Here is a 23,874-nt window from a genome sequence, read left to right on the forward strand (position 1 = left end):
ATCCACACATCCTCTACCACTTCTGAAACCACACTGCTCTTCCCCAATCTGATGCTCTGTACATGCCTTCACCCTCTCAATCAATACCCTCCCATATACTTTACCAGGAATACTCAACAAACTTATACCTCTGTAATTTGAGCACTCACTCTTATCCCCTTTGCCTTTGTACAATGGCACTATGCACGCATTCCGCCAATCCTCAGGCACCTCACCATGAGTCATACATACATTAAATAACCCTACCAACCAGTCAACAATACAGTCACCCCCTTTTTTAATATATTCCACTGCAATACCATCCAAACCTGCTGCCTTGCCGGCTTTCATCTTCCGCAAAGCTTTTACTACCTCTTCTCTGTTTACCAAATCATTTTCCCTAACCCTCTCACTTTGCACACCACCTCGACCAAAACACCCTATATCTGCCACTCTATCATCAAACACATTCAACAAACCTTCAAAATACTCACTCCATCTCCTTCTCACATCACCACTACCTGTTATCACCTCCCCATTTGCGCCCTTCACTGAAGTTCCCATTTGCTCCCTTGTCTTACGCACTTTATTTACCTCCTTCCAGAACATCTTTTTATTCTCCCTATATGATATATATATATTATTATTATTATTGTTATTATTATTATTATTATTATTATTATTATTATTATTATGTATATGCATGTGTGTGGGCTTCTATGTATATTTAGGACTAGGCAGAAGCTATATCATTTCTTGTGAAATCTTCAAGGTACTGGGGTTATAATCCTTTGAGATTTTCTCTTCAGGTGATCACCATCTGGCACTGTTGCTATCCCAGGCTTGCTTCAGTCAGGATGCACCTCGTCAGATCTTAGCACAACAGTTGTCAAATTGGGCTGAAGGTGGAACTGATGCTTTGATGGCCCATTCCCGGCTGATACTGTACTCCTTGCTGGCTGCATTGCCCATTCACCAAGCCTCTCACACCACAGTCAACACTTGTCAGGGGCTTGACTGGAGACGAGCATTTGCCATTCATCTATGGTCAGTATTTCATTACTTGTTTATCTTGTGTTCACTGTGTCCATGTTCATTGATGTTGAAAACAATTAGGACTTCTCTGATCTAAACTTAAGTAACATCTTATAAGATTATAATACATATATGAATTCAGTCTGCAGTGTCATTGAGTAACATTCATTTGGTATTTAGAAATAAAGATTTTGTTTATTCATGTAATTACCGTATTATCTTGAAAAAAAGAAGTTCTACTAGACGTTATTAATTTTTATGTTTTCTCCTGATTTTTTCTTTTTTCTTTTACATAGTTGTTCCTTCCTCGTTAGTGAGAGCATCAGGAACAAACGAACAGTGGCTTCATTTATACAAATTCAATCTATATCTGTCATGTATGATGAATTTAGAACAGCTTACCTTCCACATCCAGGTCCTACAGACTATTCTAGAGTTTACCTTAACTGCTTTTAATATCTTGGATGAACCCACTGATGGTACAGTCACCCTTCTCCCTATATACCTCTGTATATCTTATCAACTCATCTAATTTGGCAAGACTTCATTACATTCTTTTATGATGGTTCTTTATCAGTGATGTTCAGTGCTTGTACTTTTGAATATTGCTGTATCATAGGGTCACCTTTGAGGCAGATAGAGGTGAGCAAATTAGAGAGAATTCAGAACTTAATGAGCAAAACTAAAAGATTGGAACAAATGAAATGGCATGAAAGGATGAAAGAATTGCAACTATATGGCCTGGAAAGAAAACAAGAAAGATGTATGATAATCAGTGCATGAAAAGATACTGAAGGTATAATAGAAGATGTGCTAAACAGAAAAGCTTCTCATCAAGGAAGATACAAGAGTTAAGTTTTCAAGAATACCGTGGGACTTAGTAGAAGTAAATCAGACAATCTATAACAGTTCTACCTGGAAGCTAGAATGACTGTTCAGTATACTGCTAAGAGAAATAAGAAACATGCATGGAACAACTATAGGAACATTTAAAAGAATACTTGATATCTGGTTGAAATCAGTTCCAGGTGAACCAAGAATAGATGGATATGTAATGCTGATGGCTACTGAGAAGTACAGTCATTCAACAAGCAAGATGTGCATTGAGCACTTTGTGCTAACCATACCATTGTGACTAAATCTTGTTGTAGGTACCTAGATAGGTATACCATAATTCTGTACATGATTAATCTGCTGTGCGACACATATCATCTTCAGGTATTTCATTTCCAACATTTCTATCCTTTTCCATTCTTTTGCATTCAGGGACCAAGCCTCCCAAACAAGACTGTTATGACTGCTGTTCCTTCAAATATAACTAACTTTGCAAAGACAGAGCTGACCTCTCCTTCCATTCATTCCTCAGTGCACCAGAACCGTAACCTTCTTCCCTACCCTGTGACTCATTTCAGTCTCCACAGTTCCTGTATTCTGCAAAGTCTGTTTCACATCCTTCAGGTCTTCCTCATTTAAACCTACTCTCATACCCTCGTGTTTCATATTTCTGTTGCAGATGATCACCTTACTTTTATTCACATTCACTCGACTTGCTCCTTTCACGCCTTCCCTAACGCTGCCACCAGAACTATGTCATCAGTAAACATCAATTAACTAATCTACCATACCCTCTCCAACTGCCAGTATGCCATTAACTGTCCCCTTACTGTAAGACTCATACAGGAACCTCCCTCAACACCCTCTCCATAAACATTTTAAACAATCTTGTCATCACACATCTTTGATACTCAGAAACATTCACCAAGAACTACTCATCCTCCTCCCATGACACTCACTCATATCTTGCTGTCAAGATAAAAACTCCTCACAGCACTTGATGATTTTCTATTTACCCTTTATATTGTTAGTGGACTGCCCACAAGGCATCTCTCTCATCCCTGTCACATGCTTTTCTCCAGGTTCGTAAAAGTCACATGCAGCTCACTCTCTTCAAGTATTTTTTGCACAAATACCTCAGAGCAATCACCTGACCCACATTTCCTCTACACTTCCTGAAGTCACAGTGTGCCTACCGTTAAGATTTTTTTGTGTATGCCACCAACATCTTGCCATATACCCTACCAAGCATACTAGACATACCTTTGTGTGGTAATTTGAGTATTTACTTTTGTCCCCAATGCCTTTAATTAGGGGTGCATATTATGCATTCTGCTAGTCTTTATGTGCCTCAGCTTGAGCCACACAAGCTAATACTGGTTGATCAGTAACAGTGTCACTTTGTTTCAAACACATCCTGACTAGAGTGTTCCAAGCATACCCCTGACCTTTTGTCTAAGGAGGCCAGATCTTGCAAGTAGCAAGTGCCTTAGACTTCAGATTCTGAATACAAATGCAGATGGTCTGGTGGCAAAATTAGGAACTGTTTACAAGATTGCAACTCAGTGTGGGAATGGTGGAGACAAAACTCTCAAATGAACTTAGCTTAAACAAGTTTGTCCAGTGGGGTATGCAATATCTAGAAAGGATAGAGAAAATAAAGGAGGGTGGGAGTATCCCTTTTGATAAGGGATTCCATTAAATTTCAGGAAATATCAGTTAATGGTGGCTACCAACAATACCTAATGGGTAAAATTATTGTGGGTTGGGAGTGGTTAATAATATTGTTAATTTACAATCCTCTAAAAAACTGCAGTGATGCAGAACAAGTGTACGTATAGAGCAATGAAGGAACAGTGAAAATAGTGAAGGAAGCAACAAGACCAGCCTAAGAGATGTTAAAGTGCTGATAATAGGGGATTTCAATGACATGGAAATATATGTGGGGAGAATTTAGATTCCCATGGAGATGCCGAATCATTGAGATTAAATCCATGAAGATATACAGAACTTTCTGCATTATGTCACAGTGTATATGAGAGCTAGTTTGGATGATACACCATTTCTGCTTGACCTGGTCTTTACACACTGCAGCATGGAAATAGAACATATGAAATATGATCCTCCTGTCGGAAAGAATGGTTATGTACTTGTTTTTGAATACGTGGTGATGGTGGATGCAGGAGGGGAAGAAGAGTGTGCACAGGAGTCAAAGAGGAAGGATAGAATAGGCAGCTACATGGAACTGATAAAGTTTTCTAAGAATATTGACTGGGAGAGGGAGTTCTTTAAATAGTGTGTAGTTCTCTGAAATCTACATTGAAGGTGTCAGAACCTGAGAACCTCTGGTGGCTAATAGAGGAGGAGGATCAAAATGGAAATATTGTATATTTGGTAATTCATATTTTTTTTTATACATATTTGCCATTTCCCGTGTTAGTGAGCTAGTGTTAAAAACAGAGGACTGAGCCTTAGAGGGAGAATCCTCACTTGGCCCCCTTCTCTGTTCCTTCTTTTGGAATATTAAAAAAGAGAGTGGAGGATTTCCAGCCCCCTGCTTTCTCCCCTTTTAGTCGCCTTTTACGACATGCAGGGAATGGTCTTATTTGTTCATTGTTTGCTTTGTGCTGAGTTGATGACTTCTGAGAACATAATATTTGTTTATGGCATTGGCAGACAGGGGCAACATATGAAGAGTTACCTAATCAGCAAATTTCACGAAATATTTTGGGTAGGGCATGTTTGGGATTGTGAAAAAAATGCAAGAAGGGGAGTTTACAGAGAGAGTGTATGATAGTATGATTAAAGGGGTTGGTTTAAGAGGAAGACCTCCTGTGACATGAGAAAATAGAGTGGAAGATTACCATAGGGAGAGAAATGGGGAGGAATGCATGGAATGGCAAATGCAAGGGAGATATTTAAGGACAGGGATAAGGGATGGCCATACCCATGATGGGAGTTTTGTGAAAGAATAGGCATCAGAGATATGGATTAATAGGCAAATTTGGGGTTTGTGGGTTTCATGAATTGCTTTGTTGTAATTACTGAATAACAAACTTATATTATTAGGAAACAGTGGCAGCCTAACTCATGATTATTGATATTTTTGACTTTAATCATAATTGTAATTCCCAATGTTAACAGTTCCTGATTATGATTACAACGTGACCAATTTATACATATATATGAAATGGATATAAGATGGTATTAACTTTTAGGGATTTCTTGCCATTTAAGTAATGTCAATAGTAAATATGACTTTGGAATTTGAGACAAGAACACTTTTCAGGTATGTGTGTTCAGCAACTGCAACTATAGCAGAGGCCCTCCAAGAGTATGAGCAAGCAGCAGGACTGAGAGGAGATGCACCAAGTTACTGTGAAGCTCCTCTTCCTCCATATCTAGCTTATCAGTGTTTACCCAGTGGAATGACAGGTTGGTTACAGTTCAGTTCTTTCAGTATGTGCCCTAATGGGTTACTATCTTTTTTAGTTATGAACAGATACGATTATTTTATATGTATAACTTATTAGGTTTGTGCCTGTACTTGACAGTTTATGGTGCAGGTCCAGCTTGTAAGCACTCTTGGTCAATCTCTCCTCACCCATCCTTTACATAAGTCCAAAACATTTCAGCACCCCCTCTTCAGTTCTCTCGGACATACATTTCTTACTTCTGCACCTCTTGCAGTCCATATCATTTCTTATTTATTCAATCCTTGTTGTAACACATGTTATACACATACATTTTTTTTCCAACTCTTCCACTCATACTATTATTGTGTAGCCTTAGAGCTACTTTTATGGGGATCCTGCAGCTTTGAGACAGCCTCGAGTTCCACTGGGACAAGAAGGACCTTCATGACACTGTACCCACCTCAGTTTGCTGATAGTGATATGGGTCTGTGTACAAGGTACCCTTTCTCCTCAGCACTTTGGACATCACCCATCTCACCAGCATTACAAACACCTATGATTCATCATAAGACCCCTTATGCCTGAGATGCATGTTTCACATTGAAGACACTGAATACTTTCTTTGTCTACCCTTTGTTCACATTTACAAAGATATACACACACGCACATCATCATATTTCTTGCCTTATGGACCTTCCTTATGGATATGAACAATTTCCTGAATGCTGAAAGAGCTCAGTGGATGGGTATCGTAAGGCAGGAAGAATATAGGTAAAACATAAGCTGTATAAATGTGTATTCATCTACCTATATGTATACATGCTTATATACACATGTATGCATACATATAATGTAATGATTTCTAGAATTAAGCTGCAATTTTCCAGTGAGCTACGATGTCTGCTACCATCTTCTGAAACTGTTTACTGACTCCACTCATCAGTTGGAAGCTCTTCTTAATCCTGCCACCATCACACCAGATCCACTAGATGTCACAGTCAGGTTAGATCACTTTTTTTTGTTACAAAATATTGGATTTTGTGTTTCATTTTGTATTTCTCTGACATGATAGAGTTGAAAAACAGTAATTATTTAATGAGAGAGTACATAAAACTGCAAAACCGTGGGAGCTAGAGGAGGTTTTTCATAAAGTTGAAATGAGAATTATCAGTGGATATTACATTTTCTCTACTGGTGATGTGTCATTTTTTTTTTTTTTTTTTTTTTTTTTTTGCCGCTGTCTCCCGCATTTGCGAGGTAGCGCAAGGAAACAGACGAAAGAAATGGCCCAACCCACCCCCATACACATGTATATACATACGTCCACACACGCAAATATACATACCTACACAGCTTTCCATGGTTAACCCCAGACGCTTCACATGCCCTGATTCAATCCACTGACAGCACGTCAACCCCGGTATACCACATCGCTCCAATTCACTCTATTCCTTGCCCTCCTTTCACCCTCCTGCATGTTCAGGCCCCGATCACACAAAATCTTTTTCACTCCATCTTTCCACCTCCAATTTGGTCTCCCTCTTCTCCTCGTTCCCTCCACCTCCGACACATATATCCTCTTGGTCAACCTTTCCTCACTCATTCTCTCCATGTGCCCAAACCATTTCAAAACACCCTCTTCTGCTCTCTCAACCACGCTCTTTTTATTTCCACACATCTCTCTTACCCTTATGTTACTTACTCGATCAAACCACCTCACACCACACATTGTCCTCAAACATCTCATTTCCAGCACATCCATCCTCCTGCGCACCACTCTATCCATAGCCCACGCCTCGCAACCATACAACATTGTTGGAACCACTATTCCTTCAAACATACCCATTTTTGCTTTCCGAGATAATGTTCTCGACTTCCACACATTCTTCAAGGCTCCCAGAATTTTCGCCCCCTCCCCCACCCTATGATCCACTTCCGCTTCCATGGTTCCATCCGCTGCCAGATCCACTCCCAGATATCTAAAACACTTTACTTCCTCCAGTTTTTCTCCATTCAAACTCACCTCCCAATTGACTTGACCCTCAACCCTACTGTACCTAATAACCTTGCTCTTATTCACATTTACTCTTAACTTTCTTCTTTTACACACTTTACCAAACTCAGTCACCAGCTTCTGCAGTTTCTCACATGAATCAGCCACCAGCGCTGTATCATCAGCGAACAACAACTGACTCACTTCCCAAGCTCTCTCATCCCCAACAGACTTCATACTTGCCCCTCTTTCCAAAACTCTTGCATTTACCTCCCTAACAACCCCATCCATAAATAAACAACCATGGAGACATCACACACCCCTGCCGCAAACCTACATTCACTGAGAACCAATCACTTTCCTCTCTTCCTACACGTACACATGCCTTACATCCTTGATAAAAACTTTTCACTGCTTCTAACAACTTTCCTCCCACACCATATATTCTTAATACCTTCCACAGAGCATCTCTATCAACTCTATCATATGCCTTCTCCAGATCCATAAATGCTACATACAAATCCATTTGCTTTTCTAAGTATTTCTCACATACATTCTTCAAAGCAAACACCTGATCCACACATCCTCTACCACTTCTGAAACCACACTGCTCTTCCCCAATCTGATGCTCTGTACATGCCTTCACCCTCTCAATCAATACCCTCCCATATAATTTACCAGGAATACTCAACAAACTTATACCTCTGTAATTTGAGCACTCACTCTTATCCCCTTTGCCTTTGTACAATGGCACTATGCGCGCATTCCGCCAATCCTCAGGCACCTCACCATGAGTCATACATACATTAAATAACCTTACCAACCAGTCAACAATACAGTCACCCCCTTTTTTAATAAATTCCACTGCAATACCATCCAAACCTGCTGCCTTGCCGGCTTTCATCTTCCGCAAAGCTTTTACTACCTCTTCTCTGTTTACCAAATCATTTTCCCTAACCCTCTCACTTTGCACACCACCTCGACCAAAACACCCTATATCTGCCACTCTATCATCAAACACATTCAACAAACCTTCAAAAATACTCACTCCTTCTCCTTCTCACATCACCACTACTTGTTATCACCTCCCCATTTGCGCCCTTCACTGAAGTTCCCATTTGCTCCCTTGTCTTACGCACTTTATTTACCTCCTTCCAGAACATCTTTTTATTCTCCCTAAAATTTAATGATACTCTCTCACCCCAACTCTCATTTGCCCCTTTTTTTCACCTCTTGCACCTTTCTCTTGACCTCCTGTCTCTTTCTTTTATACATCTCCCACTCAATTGCATTTTTTCCCTGCAAAATCGTCCAAATGCCTCTCTCTTCTCTTTCACCAATACTCTTACTTCTTCATCCCACCACTCACTACCCTTTCTAATCAACCCATCTCCCACTCTTCTCATGCCACAAGCATCTTTTGCGCAATCCATCACTGATTCCCTAAATACATCCCATTCCTCCCCCACTCCCCTTACTTCCATTGTTCTCACCTTTTTCCATTCTGTACTCAGTCTCTCCTGGTACTTCCTCACACAAGTCTCCTTCCCAAGCTCACTTACTCTCACCACCCTCTTCACCCCAACATTCACTCTTCTTTTCTGAAAACCCATACAAATCTTCACCTTAGCCTCCACAAGATAATGATCAGACATCCCTCCAGTTGCACCTCTCAGCACATTAACATCCAAAAGTCTCTCTTTTGCGCGCCTGTCAATTAACACGTAATCCAATAACGCTCTCTGGCCATCTCTCCTACTTACATAAGTATACTTATGTATATCTCGCTTTTTAAACCAGGTATTCCCAATCATCAGTCCTTTTTCAGCACATAAATCTACAAGCTCTTCACCATTTCCATTTACAACACTGAACACCCCATGTATTCCAATTATTCCCTCAACTGCCACATTACTCACCTTTGCATTCAAATCACCCATCACTATAACCCGGTCTCGTGCATCAAAACCACTAACACACTCATTCAGCTGCTCCCAAAACACTTGCCTCTCATGATCTTTCTTCTCATGCCCGGGTGCATATGCACCAATAATCACCCATCTCTCTCCATCAACTTTCAGTTTTACCCATATCAGTCGAGAATTTACTTTCTTACACTCTATCACATACTCCCACAACTCCTGCTTCAGGAGTACTGCTACTCCTTCCCTTGCTCTTGTCCTCTCACTAACCCCTGACTTTACACCCAAGACATTCCCAAACCACTCTTCCCCTTTACCCTTGAGCTTCGTTTCACTCAGAGCCAAAACATCCAGGTTCCTTTCCTCAAACACAGTACCTATCTCTCCTTTCTTCACATCTTGGTTACATCCACACACATTTAGGCACCCCAATCTGAGCCTTCGAGGAGGATGAGCACTCCCCGCGTGACTCCTTCTTCTGTTTCCATTTTAGAAAGTTAAAAAAGTACAAGGAGGGGAGGATTTCTGGCCCCCCGCTCCCGTCCCCTCTAGTCGTTTTCTACGACACGCGAGGAATGCGTGGGAAGTATTCTTTCACCCCTATCCCCAGGGATAATGTATATATATATATATATATACACATACACACACATACACACACACACACACACACACACACATACATATATATACATATGAAAAAATGTAAGAAACAATTTAGAAAACTGAAAACTTCTAGCTTGAAATGAAATGGAAAAAATGAATGTCACATACTGGTTCAACCTCTGGCTATGGAAAAAGGAAATGTATAATTTATTTACACAAACGTCAATAGTAGTTCTCATCAATTTAACCACTGTATCAATAAGCTTGGTTACTTTGCTTTGAAGAATGTATGTGAGAAATACTTAGAAAAGCAAATGGATTTGTATGTAGCATTTATGGATCTGGAGAATGCATATGATAGAGTTGATAGAGATGCTCTGTGGAAGGTATTAAGAATATATGGTGTGGGAGGCAAGTTCTTAGAAGCAGTGAAAAGTTTTTATCGAGGATGTAAGGCACGTGTACGCGTAGGAAGAGAGGAAAGTGATTGGTTCTCAGTGAATGTAGGTTTGCGGCAGGGGTGTGTGATGTCTCCATGGTTGTTTAATTTGTTTATGGATGGGGTTGTTAGGGAGGTGAATGCAAGAGTTTTGGAAAGAGGGGCAAGTATGAAGTCTGTTGGGGATGAGAGAGCTTGGGAAGTGAGTCAGTTGTTGTTTGCTGATGATACAGCGCTGGTGGCTGATTCATGTGAGAAACTGCAGAAGCTGGTGACTGAGTTTGGTAAAGTGTGTGAAAGAAGAAAGTTAAGAGTAAATGTGAATAAGAGCAAGGTTATTAGGTACAGTAGGGTTGAGGGTCAAGTCAATTGGGAGGTGAGTTTGAATGGAGAAAAACTGGAGGAAGTGAAGTGTTTTAGATATCTGGGAGTGGATCTGGCAGCGGATGGAACCATGGAAGCGGAAGTGGATCATAGGGTGGGGGAGGGGGCGAAAATTCTGGGAGCCTTGAAGAATGTGTGGAAGTCGAGAACATTATCTCGGAAAGCAAAAATGGGTATGTTTGAAGGAATAGTGGTTCCAACAATGTTGTATGGTTGCGAGGCGTGGGCTATGGATAGAGTTGTGCGCAGGAGGATGGATGTGCTGGAAATGAGATGTCTGAGGACAATGTGTGGTGTGAGGTGGTTTGATCGAGTAAGTAACGTAAGGGTAAGAGAGATGTGTGGAAATAAAAAGAGCGTGGTTGAGAGAGCAGAAGAGGGTGTTTTGAAATGGTTTGGGCACATGGAGAGAATGAGTGAGGAAAGATTGACCAAGAGGATATATGTGTCGGAGGTGGAGGGAACGAGGAGAAGAGGGAGACCAAATTGGAGGTGGAAAGATGGAGTGAAAAAGATTTTGTGTGATCGGGGCCTGAACATGCAGGAGGGTGAAAGGAGGGCAAGGAATAGAGTGAATTGGAGCGATGTGGTATACCGGGGTTGACGTGCTGTCAGTGGATTGAATCGGGGCATATGAAGCATCTGGGGTAAACCATGGAAAGCTGTGTAGGTATGTGTATTTGCGTGTGTGGACGTATGTATATACATGTGTATGGGGGTGGGTTGGGCCATTTCTTTCGTCTGTTTCCTTACGCTACCTCGCAAACGCGGGAGACAGCGACAAAGCAAAAAAAAAAAAAAAAAAAAATCAATAAGCTTCAATGTGTCATGTGCTCTAAAATTATGTCTACCTTGTAAGTAGAAAATGATCTGTCTACTGTCTATATCTCTGATACCCATATCCTTCGGGGACTCCCTCAAGGAGGTGGCTTTGCCAAAAGAGTCTCCATAACTAGTGAATTTCAGTGCCTCTTCTTCACCTTTAGTGCCTCACTCTTAACAGGCCACTGGCAGAGAGCAGCTAGAGTGCAGTATTTTCAAAAGCTCCTACCTAATGTTCCTTATGACAACTGCTACCTAATATCTCTACCTAATGTTCGTGCCTATGTTCCAACTTGATACTTCCTAATGCTACCACCTAATGTTCTTAATTACTGTGTCTACTTAATGGATGGAGTGAAAAAGATTTTGAGTGATCGGGGCCAGAACATACGGGAGGGTGAGAGGCGTGCAAGGAATATAGTGAATTGGAACATTGTGGTATACCAGGGTCGACATGCTATCAGTGGACTGAACCAGGGCATATGAAGTGTCTAGGGTAAACCATGGAAAGGTCTGTGGGGCCTGGATGTGGATAAGGGAGCTGTGGTTTCAGTGCATTAGACATGACAGCTAGAGACTGAGTGTGAACGAATGTGGCCTTTTTTTGTCTGTTTTTCTTGCACTACCTCACTGAAGCATGGCATAGCGGTGGTGTTTTTCCTGTGGGGTGGGGTAGTGACAGGAATGGATGAAGGCAAGCAAGTATGAATATGTGTATATATGTATATGTCTGTGTGTGTGTGCATGTGTTTATGTATATTTATGTTGATACGTGCATGTGGGCATTTATGTATATATGTGTATATGAGTGGATGGGCCATTAAATGTCTCTTTCTTGGTGCTACCTCGCTGATGCAGGAAATAGCGATTATGTATAATGAATATGAGATACATACATATACATATCACCATATACATATACACATTCGTATGCATATCACCATATACATATATATATATATAAGTATACCTACACAGACATATACATATTTGCACATGTACATATTCATTTTTTTTTTTTTGCTTTGTCGCTGTCTCCCGCGTTTGCGAGGTAGCGCAAGGAAACAGACGAAAGAAATGGCCCAACCCACCCCCATACACATGTATATATATACGTCCACACACGCAAATATACATACCTACACAGCTTTCCATGGTTTACCCCAGACGCTTCACATGCCCTGATTCAACCCACTGACAGCACGTCAACCCCGGTATACCACATCGATCCAATTCACTCTATTCCTCGCCCTCCTTTCACTCTCCTGCATGTTCAGGCCCCGATGACACAAAATCTTTTTCACTCCATCTCTCCACCTCCAATTTGGTCTCCCACTTCTCCTCGTTCCCTCCACCTCCGACACATATATCCTCTTGGTCAATCTTTCCTCACTCATTCTCTCCATGTGCCCAAACCATTTCAAAACACCCTCTTCTGCTCTCTCAACCACGCTCTTTTTATTTCCACACATCTCTCTTACCCTTACGTTACTTACTCGATCAAACCACCTCACACCACACATTGTCCTCAAACATCTCATTTCCAGCACATCCATCCTCCTGCGCACAACTCTATCCATAGCCCACGCCTCGCAACCATACAACATTGTTGGAACCACTATTCCTTCAAACATACCCATTTTTGCTTTCCGAGATAATGTTCTCGACTTCCACACATTCTTCAAGGCTCCCAGAATTTTCGCCCCCTCCCCCACCCTATGATCCACTTCCGCTTCCATGGTTCCATCCGCTGCCAGATCCACTCCCAGATATCTAAAACACTTTACTTCCTCCAGCTTTTCTCCATTCAAACTCACCTCCCAATTGACTTGACCCTCAACCCTACTGTACCTAATAACCTTGCTCTTATTCACATTTACTCTTAACTTTCTTCTTTCACACACTTTACCAAACTCAGTCACCAGCTTCTGCAGTTTCTCACATGAATCAGCCACCAGCGCTGTATCATCAGCGAACAACAACTGACTCACTTCCCAAGCTCTCTCATCCCCAACAGACTTCATACTTGCCCCTCTTTCCAAAACTCTTGCATTCACACACCCCTGCAGCAAACCTACATTCACTGAGAACCAATCACTTTCCTCTCTTCCTACACGTACACATGCCTTACATCTCGATAAAAACTTTTCACTGCTTCTAACAACTTGCCTCCCACACCATATATTCTTAATACCTTCCACAGAGCATCTCTATCAACTCTATCATATGCCTTCTCCAGATCCATAAATGCTACATACAAATCCATTTGCTTTTCTAAGTATTTCTCACATACATTCTTCAAAGCAAACACCTGATCCACACATCCTCTACCACTTCTGAAACCACACTGCTCTTCCCCAATCTGATGCTCTGTACATGCCTTCACCCTCTCAATCAATACCCTCCCATATAATTTACCAGGAATACTCAACAAACTTATACCTCTGTAATTTGAGCACTCACTCTTATCCCCTTTGCCTTTCTACAATGACACTATGCACGCATTCCGCCAATCCTCAGGCACCTCACCATGAGTCATACATACATTAAATAACCTTACCAACCAGTCAACAATACAGTCACCCCCTTTTTTAATAAATTCCACTGCAATACCATCCAAACCTGTTGCCTTCCCGGCTTTCATCTTCCGCAGTGCTTTTACTACCTCTTCTCTGTTTACCAAATCATTTTCCCTAACCCTCTCACTTTGCACACCACCTCGACCAAAACACCCTATATCCGCCACTCTATCATCAAACACATTCAACAAACCTTCAAAAATACTCACTCCATCTCCTTCTCACATCACCACTACTTGTTATCACCTCCCCATTTGTGCCCTTCACTGAAGTTCCCATTTGCTCCCTTGTCTTATGCACTTTATTTACCTCCTTCCAGAACATCTTTTTATTCTCCCTAAAATTTAATGATACTCTCTCACCCCAATTCTCATTTGACCTTTTTTTCACCTCTTGCACCTTTCTCTTGACCTCCTGTCTCTTTCTTTTATACATCTCCCACTCAATTGCATTTTTTCCCTGCAAAAATCGTCCAAATGCGTCTCTCTTCTCTTCCACCAATACTCTTACCTCTTCATCCCACCACTCACTACCCTTTCTAATCAACCCATCTCCCACTCTTCTCATGCCACAAGCATCTTTTGCGCAATCCATCACTGATTCCTTAAATACATCCCATTCCTCCCCCACTCCCCTTACTTCCATTGTTCTCACCTTTTTCCATTCTGTACTCAGTCTCTCCCGGTACTTCCTCACACAAGTCTCCTTCCCAAGCTCACTTACTCTCACCACCCTCTTCACCCCAACATTCACTCTTCTTTTCTGAAAACCCATACAAATCTTCACCTTAGCCTCCACAAGATAATGATCAGACATTCCTCCAGTTATCCCTGGGGATAGGGGATTAAGAATACTTCCCACGTATTCCCTGTGTGTTGTAGAAGGCGACTAAAAGGGGAGGGAGCGGGGGGCTGGAAATCCTCCCCTCTCGGTTTTTTTTTTATTTTTCCAAAAGAAGGAACAGAGAATTGGGCCAGGTGAGGGTATTCCCTCAAAGGCCCAGTCCTCTGTTCTTAACGCTACCTCGCTAATGCGGGAAATGGCGAATAGTTTGAAAGAAAAGAAAAGAAATTCCTCCAGTTGCACCTCTCAGCATATTAACATCCAAAAGTCTCTCTTTCGCACGCCTGTCAATTAACACATAATCCAATAACTCTCTCTGGCCATCTCTCCTACTTACATAAGTATACTTATGTATATCTCGCTTTTTAAACCAGGTATTCCCAATCATCAGCCCTTTTTCAGCACATAAATCTACAAGCTCTTCACCATTTCCATTTACAACACTGAACACCCCATGTATACCAATTATTCCCTCAACTGCCACATTACTCACCTTTGCATTGAAATCACCCATCACTATAACCCGGTCTCGTGCATCAAAACCGCTAACACACTCATTCAGCTGCTCCCAAAACACTTGCCTCTCATGATCTTTCTTCTCATGCCCAGGTGCATATGCACCAATAATCACCCATCTCTCTCCATCAACTTTCAGTTTTACCCATATCAGTCGAGAATTTACTTTCTTACACTCTATCACATACTCCCACAACTCCTGCTTCAGGAGTACTGCTACTCCTTCCCTTGCTCTTGTCCTCTCACTAACCCCTGACTTTACACCCAAGACATTCCCAAACCACTCTTCCCCTTTACCCTTGAGTTTCGTTTCACTCAGAGCCAAAACATCCAGGTTCCTTTCCTCAAACACACTATCTATCTCTCCTTTCTTCACATCTTGGTTACATCCACACACATTTAGGTACCCCAATCTGAGCCTTCGAGGAGGATGAGCACTCCCCGCGTGACTCCTTCTTCTGTTTCCATTTTAGAAAGTTAAAAAAGTACAAGGAGGGGAGGATTTCTGTCCCCCCGCTCCCGTCCCCTCTAGTCGCTTTCTACGACACGCGAGGAATGCGTGGGAAGTATTCTTTCACCCCTATCCCCAGGGATAATATATATATATTTATATTTACACATACACACACATATGCACATATACACACACACACACACATGCATATATATACATATGAAAAAATGTAAGAAACAATTTAGAAAACTGAAAACTTCTAGCTTGAAATGAAATGAAAAAATGAATGTCACATACTGGTTCAACCTCTGGCTATGGAAAAAGGAAATGTATAATTTATTTACACAAAAGTCAATAGTAGTTCTCATCAATTTAACCACTGTATCAATAAGCTTCAATGTGTCATGTGCTCTAAAATTATGTCTACCTTGTAAGTAGAATATGATCTGTCTGTATCTCTGATACCCATATCCTTCGGGGACTCTCTCAAGGAGGTGGCTTTGCCAAAAGAGTCTCCATAACTAGTGAATTTCAGTGCCTCTTCTTCACCTTTAGTGCCTCACTCTTAACAGGCCACTGGCAGAGAGCAGCTGGAGTGCAGTATTTTCAAAAGCTCCTACCTAATGTTCCTGCTGACAACTGCTACCTAATATCTCTACCTAATGTTCGTGCCTATGTTCCAACTTGATACTTCCTAATGCTACCACCTAATGTTCTTAATTACTGTGTCTACTTAATGGATGGAGTGAAAAAGATTTTGAGTGATCGGGGCCAGAACATACGGGAGGGTGAGAGGCGTGCAAGGAATATAGTGAATTGGAACATTGTGGTATACCAGGGTCGACATGCTATCAATGGACTGAACCAGGGAATATGAAGTGTCTAGGGTAAACCATGGAAAGGTCTGTGGGGCCTGGATGTGGATAAGGGAGCTGTGGTTTCAGTGCATTACACATGACAACTAGAGACTGAGTGTGAACGAATGTGGCCTTTTTTTTGTCTGTTTTTCTTGCACTACCTCACTGAAGCATGGCATAGCGGTGGTGTTTTTCCTGTGGGGTGGGGTAGTGACAGGAATGGATGAAGGCAAGCAAGTTTGAATATGTGTATATATTTATATGTCTTTGTGTGTGTGCATGTGTTTATGTATATTTATGTTGATACGTGCATGTGGGCATTTATGTATATATGTGTATATGAGTGGATGGGCCATTCCCTGTCTCTTTCTTGGTGCTACCTCGCTGATGCAGGAAATAGCGATTATGTATAATGAATATGAGATACATACATATACATATCACCATATACATATACACATTTGTATGCATATCACCATATACATATATATATATAAGTATACCTACACAGACATATACATATTTGCACATGTACATATTCATTTTTTTTTTTTCTTGCTTTATTGCTGTCTCCCACGTTTGCGAGGTAGCGCAAGGAAACAGACGAAAGAAATTGCCCAACCCACCCCCATACACATGTATATACATACGTCCACACATGCAAATATACATACCTACACAGCTTTCCATGGTTTACCCCAGACGCTTCACATGCCCTGATTCAACCCACTGACAGCACGTCAACCCCGGTATACCACATCGATCCAATTCAATCTATTCCTTGCCCTCCTTTCACTCTCCTGCATGTTCAGGCCCCGATCACACTAAATCTTTTTCACTCCATCTTTCCACCTCCAATTTGGTCTCCCACTTCTCCTCGTTCCCTCAACCTCCGACACATATATCCTCTTGGTCAATCTTTCCTCACTCATTCTCTCCATGTGCCCAAACCATTTCAAAACACCCTCTTCTGCTCTCTCAACCACGCTCTTTTTATTTCCACACATCTCTCTTACCCTTACGTTACTTACTCGATCAAACCACCTCACACCACACATTGTCCTCAAACATCTCATTTCCAGCACATCCATCCTCCTGCGCACAACTCTATCCATAGCCCACGCCTCGCAACCATACAACATTGTTGGAACCACTATTCCTTCAAACATACCCATTTTTGCTTTCCGAGATAATGTTCTCGACTTCCACACATTCTTCAAGGCTCCCAGAATTTTCGCCCCCTCCCCCACCCTATGATCCACTTCCGCTTCCATGGTTCCATCCGCTGCCAGATCCACTCCCAGATATCTAAAACACTTTACTTCCTCCAGTTTTTCTCCATTCAAACTCACCTCCCAATTGACTTGACCCTCAACCCTACTGTACCTAATAACCTTGCTCTTATTCACATTTACTCTTAACTTTCTTCTTTCACACACTTTACCAAACTCAGTCACCAGCTTCTGCAGTTTATTACATGAATCAGCCACCAGCGCTGTATCATCAGCGAACAACAACTGACTCACTTCCCAAGCTCTCTCATCCCCAACAGACTTCATACTTGCCCCTCTTTCCAAAACTCTTGCATTCACCTCCCTAACAACCCCATCCATAAACAAATTAAACAACCATGGAGACATCACAAACCCCTGCCGCAAACCTACATTCACTGAGAACCAATCACTTTCCTCTCTTCCTACACGTACACATGCCTTACATCCTCGTTAAAAACTTTTCACTGCTTCTAACAACTTGCCTCCCACACCATATATTCTTAATACCTTCCACAGAGCATCTCTATCAACTCTATCATATGCCTTCTCCAGATCCATAAATGCTACATACAAATCCATTTGCTTTCCTAATATTTCTCACATACATTCTTCAAAGCAAACACCTGATCCACACATCCTCTACCACTTCTGAAACCACACTGCTCTTCCCCAATCTGATGCTCTGTACATGGTGGGATGAAGAAGTAAGATTATTAGTGAAAGAGAAGAGAGAGGCATTTGGACGATTTTTGCAGGGAAAAACTGCAATTGAGTGGGAGATGTATAAAAGAAAGAGACATGAGGTCAAGAGAAAGGTGCAAGAGGTGAAAAAGAGGGCAAATGAGAGTTGGGGTGAGAGATTATCATTAAATTTTAGGAAGAATGAAAAGATGTTCTGGAAGGAGGTAAATAAAGTGCGTAAGACAAGGGAGCAAATGGGAACTTCAGTGAAGGGCGCAAATGGGGAGGTGATAACAAGTAGTGGTGATGTGAGAAGGAGATGGAGTGAGTATTTTGAAGGTTTGTTGAATGTGTTTGATGATAGAGTGGCAGATATAGGGTGTTTTGGTCGAGGTGGTGTGCAAAGTGAGAGGGTTAGGGAAAATGATTTGGTAAACAGAGAAGAGGTAGTAAAAGCTTTGGGGAAAATGAAAGCTGGCAAGGCAGCAGGTTTGGATGGTATTGCAGTGGAATTTATTAGAAAAGGGAGTGTATTATTGACTGGTTAGTAAGGTTATTTAATGTATGTATGACTCATGGTGAGGTGCCTGAGGATTGGCAGAATGCGTGCATAGTGCCATTGTACAAAGGCAAAGGGGATAAGAGTGAGAGTTCAAATTACAGAGGTATAAGTTTGTTGAGTATTCCTGGTAAATTATATGGGAGGGTATTGATTGAGAGGGTGAAGGCATGTACATATTCATACTTGCTTATTTTCATCCATCCCTGGCACTACCCTGCCCCACAGGAAACAGCATCACTACCCCTTGTTTCAGTGAGGTAGCACCAGGAAAACAGACAAAAAAAGGCCTTGACATTTCCCACTGTGGAAGAGGGAAGAGTAAGGGGTTACTTGATCACAACCTTTAAAAATCTAACCAGATTTATAATCCAAACAGTCCCCAGACATATGCAAATTATTTGTTTTCACCTACACTCTAGGTGCTACCTCTCCCAACTACATTACAAACAGATTCAACATATTTCAAGACTTTTCAAGCCCAAGATGCAGTTGCCACAGTGAAGACATTGAATACCAACTGGTTAGTTGTCCTGCACAGTCTCGCATATAAACACACACACCACAACACTCTGACTTATGGTCCCGTTCATTGGATGGGCTCAATATCCTGAGTGCTGTGAGAACCCAATAAAAGTAGACATGACTCCTGGGACTGAAAGGTAGTATAAGGTCTTTGTAGAGGCTGGAAGTTCCTGATAGCCATAAAAAAGAAAAGGTACTCCTGGAGCAGGAAGATAAGGAAGATTATTGGTAGTTGTTGGAAGTTCTGGCTTTAAGAGATTTTTGGTTTGTTGAATACTGAATACTAGATGGCTTTGGTGTTATGAAGCATTGAAGTGAAAAGAGTGAAAATAGAGAAAAAAATTTAAATTGTTATTTTGGAAGCTACGCTGTCAGTTTTGGGTTTTGTAATATGTTTTGAAATAAGTGTACGAAACAAGTACTGCTATTTTGTTCAGAGGATACAGTGTGTCTGTTAGTCTCAGAAAACATTTTGGCCATGATTCATTAATATAAAGAACCTGACCGAAGCATTGTAATTGGATATTGCTTATAGAGAATTTTAGAAATTGCATATTGGTATTTGGGATGTCAACAGTGCATTACTCTTTGGGACCTAAGGATTTACAGGTGCATCAGGATATATAGTGCTAATCATTGGTGGATGGAATACCTACGAGGACACTGAATTTGTTACTTGAATCTTTACTTGATTATATTTATATGTTTTTCCAACCATTTAAACTTGTGGCCCATCTGCTGAACTGAGACACATTGCAGTGGTAACAGTCTTTTGTTTTGATAAGAGAAATGAAGAAAGAAGGAAAAGACATGAAATGTGCAAAAACAGAAAACGGCCTAAGAAGAAAAAAAAAAAATTGGAAATGTGTTTGCCATCTGTATTTCGATTATGCGCAGGGAAAATGCATTTCTTAGTATCACCATGTGTCGTATATTTGCGTGTGTGGACGTATGTATATACATGTGTATGGGGGGGGGGGTTGGGCCATTTCTTTCGTCTGTTTCCTTGCGCTACCTCGCAAACGCGGGAGACAGCGACGAAGTATAAAAAAAAAAAAAAAACTATGATAAATTACAGAAACCTACTAATATTTTGTTATTCACTGTTCTATTTTCAGTTGGTTGCTATGGCGTGTTTTGGAGAGCCTTGGCTACCATCATCTTTCACCACAGCAGAGTGCTAATTTACACCTTAGTATGGCAGCCCTTCAGGAATCAGCAGGGCAGTGGCACTGGGCTGTTTTTGTTCTTCTCAATATTAATGATGAAGAAAGGTTAGCACTGCTTTCGAAAAGTTGCTTGAAAGAAAAATTATAATGTGGGAGGAGGTATACATAGAAGACAGACCTTTTCTTTGGTAAAATTCACTTACTTTTAAGAAAGAATTAGTAGTTTATTTAGGTGAAATTAAAAAAGTTAAAGATGATACACCTACTCATCATATAACACTGGGGATGCATTCCTTGAAAACAGAACTTAGTGGAATCACCAGATAGTGAGTCACACTGTAATGTAAGTAAGTAGATGAGGTAAGTGGGGGGTTTTGTTCTTGGGGAAGATTTTTCATCCTAATATTTACTCAAGTATGCAAATAACATGTTATACTTGTGGTTGAAACTCTATTTATAGGAATGTTTAAAAAGAAGATGATTACAGAATATTGTACTTAAGTATAACATTCAACGTATAGTAAGATTTTGTATCATACATTTTGAAAAATGTGTCGTACAGGCATGGAAAATTGATTGTGAAGTTTAAGGGCTGGAACACAGTTCTTTGTAGTACCGGCATCAGAAATAAGAGTTAATGAACTTCATGATAATGAGTTGATGTGAGAGATGCGCCACCTGCACTTGCACACCAATACTGTTTTTGGCATGGACAAGTTGTGGTATGGTTATGAAGTCTCAGTGAATAAGCATTAGTTGGCTTTGTTAGGTATTATGGTCCTCAAAAAGGGTGAAATCCAGGTGGACACACCCTGTATCGGGGATATAGTGATCTGACACCCCAGTGAACAAAGGTTGCTCTCTGATGCATGCAAGACTCAACCTTTGTTAGGGAAATCATCTTTTATACTTCAAAACCTGCATTTTGTCAAAAAGTCCAGTGGAGACACCTGGGGTGGAAAAGAAATTGTAATCAGTGGTTAAGACAACAGTGCTGTAATGTCACCCTGGTTCAGGACCTTAGTTAAGTGCAGTCAAATTTTAGCTAATTATTGAAATCAAGATGATTTATATTTGACAGTTGAAATTTCCAAATACTTATTCAACATCAAAAGTGAAATGCCAAGCAAATGACATGAATTGTCACAAGTTAAGTCTTTTGTTGAGAGTAGGTTTGATTTCCAGTGTGTCTTACTAATTAAATTGATATACAAGAGACTGACAGAATGTGACCTTTGCATCCTTGTTGTTTCCATTTCATTAATTGGTGGTAGTTACTGGCCCGAATTATATTTGTGATGACAGGATAGTAACTAGTGCATGAACTGGCAAAAAGAAAAAATCTCTACCTGGCAATTATCGCATATGCTGCTATGCTATTAGGCTCCTTAAGTGGACAAGCCATACTTACAAGTTTGTATTTCTGTATATTGGCAAAAAAGACTTACTGTGTGTTTTTTATAACCTGCAGACGAAGTAGGGAAGTTCAGGAACTACTACAGCGTTACATTGCCGTTGGGGAAGAAGAGGAATCCGACCCCAAGTATTCCATGAGAGAAGATTTCGTGATAAATAAACTTGGTATTCCCAAGAAATGGATACACCAAGCAAAGGCAACCAGGGCTCGCTCACTAGATATGTAAGTACCATGACTAAAACTTTATGTATAGAGTTTTTATTTAGCCATTACTATCACAAGAACAAGGTTCATAACACTATTGCCCCTTGTGAGAGTGCTGTTCAATAATCCTCTGTCACAGGCCCTGTATGTGATCAACTTTTCTGGTTTCTATCTGATAAGACTTGTTTCTTCACCACAGCCAAGTGGGAACTTTCAGAAGTCTTGAATGGTTGCAAAAGTAATAGTTTTTCTGGCAGTGGAGGTCATAAAAGTCTTTTTATGAAAATTCTTTTCCATGGGCCCTTAGAGGAGGGCTAATAGATTTAATGATTTGTCCAGACATAAGAGGAGGATAGTAGTTGGCAAGCAGCCAGTGACCAGGGTATACAGGTATATTACCAGTACCACCTGCTTGGGTATTAGGAGGGTTAGTGACAGCTACATAGTGAGCCAGCACTTTAGTGGTTGTCAAGTTAAATTCCTCTGATCCAGGTGGCTGTCTTTTCTTTCTGTCTAAGACACACCTGGACTGCTGGTATGCAGTCAGCAACATGATGATCATTCAGGATCAAAGTATGGATCATTGCAACTCTATGTGAAAAGCAACTTGAGTCAGTGGCATGAAATTTTTTTGTAACAGCCAGTGCAGTTGGCAGACACTCTGGTAATCACAAAATGTTCTCAGGAATCTCCATAGTTTTGCATTATAGAACACTTCCTGAACACAACTAGGGATTAATTCACTATTTCTTACCACCATTATAATAATTTTTTTATCTGTTTATTCTAATTTACCATTATTTCAACTGTGAATTAGTGAAGTTTTGGATGTCATATGGATGCCATTAGAACCCTCTAGGTTCTGCTGTCAATTGACACCAAGTTAAAGGACCCAACCAAAAGAATGCCACTTTCACCAACTAATTCTATGGTTGCATGTGCACAGCAATTCATTCATTGTTTATGCTTGTTTTCCGTGCATTTTGTTTAAGTTACGTAAGTTATGTTCAGTATAATTGAAGATTTTTTCTTTTTTCGCACCTATTTCACATATCCTGCATTAGCGAGGTAGCATCAAGAACAGGTGACTGAGCATCATAGGGAAAAATTCTCATTTGGCCCATGTCTCTGTTCCTTCTTTTGGAAAAGTAAGATAGGAGGGGAGGATTTCTAGCCCCCTGCTCCCTTTTAGTCCCCTTCTACGACACACAGGGACTACATGGGAAGCATGCATTCTCCCCAGTCCCAGGGACATAATTGAAGATATGTTCTGTAAGTTTATTTTATGCATCTTGATTCATAAATAAAGATTTTATTTTATTTATTTTGCTTTGTCGCTGTCTCCCGCGTTAGCGAGGTAGCGCAA

At 40.9% G+C, this 23,874-nt stretch overlaps 1 protein-coding gene across 4 annotated transcripts in view; it reads left to right on the forward strand.

The window, feature by feature from the left end:
* The window catches only part of LOC139758490 (nuclear pore complex protein Nup98-Nup96-like), a 162,364-nt gene that overhangs the window by 110,830 nt on the left and 27,660 nt on the right, over window positions 1–23,874 (forward strand). For all 4 annotated transcript variants that reach the window (XM_071679978.1, XM_071679980.1, XM_071679981.1 and 1 more), the window contains exons 24-28: window positions 789–1,026; window positions 5,138–5,283; window positions 6,152–6,266; window positions 20,837–20,992; window positions 22,359–22,526. In XM_071679978.1, coding sequence (XP_071536079.1) covers window positions 789–1,026; window positions 5,138–5,283; window positions 6,152–6,266; window positions 20,837–20,992; window positions 22,359–22,526 — 823 coding nt within the window. The remainder of the gene's footprint in view (window positions 1–788; window positions 1,027–5,137; window positions 5,284–6,151; window positions 6,267–20,836; window positions 20,993–22,358; window positions 22,527–23,874) is intronic.

The sequence above is a fragment of the Panulirus ornatus genome, chromosome 30 (assembly GCF_036320965.1).
Source record: "Panulirus ornatus isolate Po-2019 chromosome 30, ASM3632096v1, whole genome shotgun sequence".
NCBI lineage: Eukaryota > Metazoa > Arthropoda > Malacostraca > Decapoda > Palinuridae > Panulirus > Panulirus ornatus.